A 5,587-nucleotide genomic window follows, 5' to 3' on the forward strand; every position below is an offset into this window, starting at 1 on the left:
GATTGTATCTTTTTTGTGAACTCGAAAACAAATCGACATTTGCACGTCTGAAAGGGTTCAAGTGTTTCTGTACATCAAAAGCCATTGACTATTTCTTCATATTTGTCATTATCGTAGTCGTTTTCATCATTTTTTTCATCCGCATTTGCTTGAATTTGATCTACAATATCCTCGGAAGTATACCTCGGAAGTGATAACATATTGGCGTCAAATACAACAATATTTATTTTTTTAATACTTCTCTACTCCACAAGTTAAAAAAAAAAAGACACCATTTTAACTTAAGATTTATGACTGATCACTAACTTTCAGTTAACTTCAGAGTGTCAAAGGAATTTTTCTGAGAAAAGATAAGTTGAGCTGAAAGTCATATCGATAAAAATTTTACGAATCACAAAAATATTGCTCGCTTTAAGCGGGGTTTGCTCGTTAAAAGCGAGTTATATTCCCATCGACTTAACATTGTTCCAACCAAATGTTTCGGATTTCCTCACTAAATCCGTGTTCTCGTTAAATCAGGACTCGTTACAAGCGAGTTTTACTGTATTCTGAAGTCAAACATTATCGCATATTCCTTGCACGCTTCAATGTATTCATTGACTGGGCTAGTAGGCCTGGCGAGGATTAGTTTACCTTTCTTATGCACAGAAAATCCCCAAAAGTGGCCACCATTCTGGCAACCCATTTGTTTGCCTTTTAGTCAATCTTTTCGCCGAGTGGAGTATAGGACGGTAACTTGTGTTTCCGCAACCGTTAATCCTAGATGCATACTTACGATTTTCAAAAAGTATCAAAAGGGTACAAATTTAACCCTTTAGTCGCCGCTCTAAGTTCCAAGTATTAAAAATTAAGTTGCATCATAAAAATAAGACTAGTAGGCATCCCTTTAAACAAATCAAGGAGAAATTTTCAAAAAAAAAATCCAATATTTTGGACTTGTTCCCGTTTGGGAACATTGTCATGTTACGTTTTTTACTAATGCTTTCGATGGGTTATGCTTTACGCTCGCTGGCTACTGTTTTGTATTTATGTAGAAATGCTTGAAAAATATGAAAACTATTTCTCACATTCACCTCAATTTAAAATTATAAAATGCATTAAAAAAATCAATACGATTTTTTTTTTGTTTGTGTGTGTGTGTGTGTGTGTGTGAACAAATTCATTAAAAATTTAAGAATAACTGCATCAAATCAGAAAAAAACTAAATGAAAAAAAGTTCTAAAATTTACACTTGAACTGTATGCTGACATTTGTAAAAAATTTATAAAAATCAAATTACCATACTAAAAATGTTCTTAACTTCTTTTGATAATTGTTTTTAAATTCAAATTACTGTAGTTGATAAAAGGGAAACAATGTTTATACAAACGTTTTTGGCACTCAAAGGACATTTGTGTGTGTGTGTTTTGACACACAACACAGAGTCCTTGATGATACCAAGAATGGGTGTCTGATTGCAGCGCAGATTGTTTTTGACCGTCGCGAGACTTTAGGGTGAGATGGAATTTCGGTTTCATTCGAAGTAAACTCAAAGCCACTTCTACCTAAAAGTCTCCGAAGTCTGACAAATCTTTATTACAGAATCTGCTGATTCAACTGTATCAGATAAGGCTTGGAAATATTCAATCTCTTCTAGCAATGGTGAAAACTTCCACTGTCGCTACTTCTAGCAAAGTAGAAAGGGAAACTTCAACAAAGAGGGAGGGGGAAGTTAAAAACATGAACCTTTTTTTAGATTAGAAATTATAGTCAAGGAGCAAATGGTTTCGCTTGCTATTTTTGTGATACAATATTAGCTCAAGGAAAACGAATTCGGATGTTGCCAACCCGGAAAATGGTGCAGGGGGACAGGGGGGTGGTTATTACTGTGCTGGGGCGCAAGTGGTTTTTCGTTCAATTTTTGCGATACAATTACGGGAGTTAGTTTATCTGAAAGATATTGGTACGAGGAAAACTGTTGCCAGTCTCTAAATTGGTGCAGAGGTTTATAACAACACTGGGGGGCATGTGGTGTTCCGCTCAATTTTTGGGATACAATTACAAGATTTAGTTTTTTTGAAAGGTATTGATTTGAGGAAAAATAATTTGGATGTTTTGCCAACCCCGAAAATGGTGAAGCAGGCCTCCCTGCAATTATATAGGTTTTTCTTAATAATGTAAGGCAGAGTGAGAAGCAAAGATATGTAGGTGGCAAAATTAAAAATCGGAGATAACCAGTACAAATAGTAGGGGCCTCTTGGGGCAAGAGCAGGGGTGGCAAATAGGAGGGTCGAGAGGGGGCGTCGCACCCCTAAATTTTTTGAGAGGAATGATAAAAAACGAGCAAATCCAATTTACGTAAATCGCAAACCAATGTTCATGAAAAAAAGAATCTTGCTGATTCTCCGTAATGGTTGAAGAAACTAGACCTATTTTCAGACATAAGCAAGTGTTTTCCGGTTTTTTAAATAATTAGAAATTCATCAAGCCTTTACCGCACTTTCCGAATGGAAAAAATGATGAAGAATCAGTTATTTTTTAACTAAAGACGTAAACCTCATATAGGCTAAATATTTCATTCTTGTGTGCTTTGTGTAACGACGGTTATGAGAGACCCGTGCAGCGGTGTGGCTGCATGATTTTCACTAAATGCCTTGGTATTTGACATTCATCGTTAAGCTCATATTAGAAGTGTGTCTGTGTAATGAGTGTTCATCACTTACTTCTGCTAGAAATACATTTCAACTGCTCAATGCACTGTATACTTTCATAGATACGTCTTAAAAATACATACTATTTTTGAAAAAATCTCACATCAACAAATATCTTTTTTATGGACTCTTTAACAATGCAATCTCAGTTGGACATTTGTGTATTTTTGACTTTGCCCAAAATATTCCACCTCTTGTGTATTGAACTTGTACCCTTTCCAGGGCTGTTCGATTTTAGCCGGGCCAAAATAGGGCGGCCGGCTTTTTTTTTTTATTTAAATCGCCGGCTTTTATTAGAAAAAGCAGGATTTTTTTTAAAGAAAAATCGTTTTTGGGGTATTTTTATTGTAATTTAATCAAAATGAAAATTATCTTTTTATCCTTAATGCAATTATCCTTATTGTATAAATTCAAATTCCATGGAAAAAGAATAAAAAGTTGGTAGTTGTTAAATAAGGTCGTTCAGTATAAAAAAATAATAATAATAATAATAATAAAAATTACATTTTGCAAGTGTATTTCAATGAAACATGATTATATGGTATTTTTTAAGGTATTTATCCAGTCTATTTGGCCTCTTTTAAGTAATGTGCAAAAATTGTTTTTGTATTACTTTAAAGGCTTTTATCTCATCTACGCCCTGGAAAAAAGAGTTTTTGTTTTGATTTACTTAAGTTTAAGCAATTTTTTCTTCATGAAGGACTACTAGTTTCAACCTATTTTCTTCTATGCTTCTAATATGCAAAACTAACTACAACAAAAAAAAATAACTTCCTACTAAACGTGTCTCGTCAACTTTTTTTAGGCTAAAAATGATGAAAAGGCACTTTTTCAACCATGAATTGACAACCAAAAATTTAAAAATATCTTAGCCAAAATAGCAGAAGAAAATAGCTTCATAATTTTGAACAACCTGAAAGTTCTGGACTTCTTAAACATAGCATACGATATTCATATATTATCAATACTTTTATGTTTGAAAATCTTTTTACTAACATTCCCCATAATTTCATAATTGACGTTACAGTTAGGCTTTTTGACAAATATGAAAATTCCATCAATCTAGATAAACACTCTTGGATAAACCTGGTTAAATTTTGCATTTTCGAAAATTACTTATGTAATGATTAAGGTGAAAAACAACGTAAATAAAGCACAAATATTCGAGAAAATACAGCATATAGCTATTTCAAGGCTACAATGGAGCCTCTTCATCAGTGCAAAAAGCTCACCAACACAACCAAAAGTTGCGAGAGAACTGACAAAAACAGGTGGACACTGGTATTTATACCAAAGACGGCCAACCAATAAGAATACAGGAACATGACATCAAACAACCAATCAGCGAACAGCATGTACACTCCAGGCTCAAAAGCAAGGCAAGAGACAACCAATCAGAGCCAGGAGACAAAAAGAGTGCGAGACGCCAAAGAAACAGGAAAGGCAATTATAGAAATTGCTTCCAAATGTCATGAAAAAATGGAGTGCTGGAAAAATCATTGACAAGAGAATGAGAATTTTTCCAAATATGGTAAGCTTCCCAGAAATCGAGGTCATAAACCGAAGAACATTTACAAATAATCTTTGCAGATGAAAAATCAAAACAGTGACCAGAAGTCCAACAATGCTGAGCGATGGAAGAACGAAAAAGTTCTTTATGTTTAACATAGTTTTCGTGCTCTTTCAGACGGTGCTTGAGAGCACGTTTAGTCTGTCCAACGTAGCCAAGTCCACACTTGCAGGAGATGCTATAAATGCCCCAGTTGCTAAGACAATCAATGGGGTCCTTTAAGTTTGTAAATTTGATCTTATTAACTGGAGAAAAAGCTATATCGAAACCAAATTTTTTCAAAATCTTTGCAACTTGATGACTAACTTTTGGATAATAAGGCAAAACAATAGTATACGAAGCATTGGAAGCAGAAACCTTTTTAGAATGAGAGGGTTTAATTAACTTATTATAAATTGAATCAATGATGCTAGGAGAATAACCACGATCGAAAGCCACTGCTTTAAGATAAGAAAGCTCAGCATTTAAAGAATCGGAGGAAGAACAGATGTTCAAAGCACGGAACACAAAAGTCTTGAATGAGGCCACCTTTTGGTTTGGAGGATGAGAAGAACATTTGTGAGGAGGTAGTGTAACAGCAAAAGGCTTACGAAACACCGAAGTCATAAATTCATCATTACTTTTAGTAATAAAGACGTCCAAAAATGAAAGAGAACTATCAGTTTCCATTTCAATAGTGAATTGGATGCAAGGATCAATAGAATTTAGAGTAGAAAGTAAAAGTTCATTATCAACATGGTTTTGGCCAAGCAAAACAAAGCAATCGTCAACGTAACGAACATAGAACGGAAACGTTATGGTTTCAAAAAGTTTAGTCTCAAAATAGTGCATATAAATGTCACTTAAAATAGGACTCAAAGGATTACCCATTGCTAAACCTTCAGACATTCGAAAGTAAGTACCATTGAACACAAAAGCATTCTGTTCAAGACAAACACGAGTAAGTGAAACAAGTTCCTCAATCTCAAAACTAGAAAAATGATGCTCTTGGAGTCTCAATTTAAGACAATCCAATGCCCCGATAACCGGTACATTAGTGAAAAGTGATTTCACGTCAAAAGAAGCCATCGTTAAACCATGAGGCTTAAAATAACGTAACTTCTGAACAAAATGAACAGAATTTCTGACAGTAAAAGAGTTGCTAACCAAAAGAGAAGAGAAGATAGAAACTAAATACTTAGCAAGTTTATATGAAGCAGCACCAATATTTGAGACAATAGGCCTAAGAGGAATGTCGGGTTTATGGACCTTTGGTAGAGCATAAAACCTGGCACAATGTGCAACAGAAGGAGTTAAAGACCTTTTTGAAGACTCACTGATGATAGGA

General features: G+C 34.5%; 1 protein-coding gene across 1 annotated transcript; it reads right to left on the reverse strand.

The window, feature by feature from the left end:
• Window positions 1-4,344: 4,344 nt before the first annotated feature.
• Window positions 4,345-5,211, reverse strand: LOC129227255 (uncharacterized; the record flags this gene model as incomplete). Its single annotated transcript, XM_054861773.1, has 1 exon — window positions 4,345-5,211. A coding segment is annotated over exon 1 (804 nt), but the record flags the coding sequence as incomplete, so codon positions are not given.
• Between the last annotated feature and the right edge of the window lie 376 nt (window positions 5,212-5,587).

This window comes from Uloborus diversus, chromosome 8 (genome assembly GCF_026930045.1).
Source record: "Uloborus diversus isolate 005 chromosome 8, Udiv.v.3.1, whole genome shotgun sequence".
In the NCBI taxonomy this organism is placed as follows: domain Eukaryota; kingdom Metazoa; phylum Arthropoda; class Arachnida; order Araneae; family Uloboridae; genus Uloborus; species Uloborus diversus.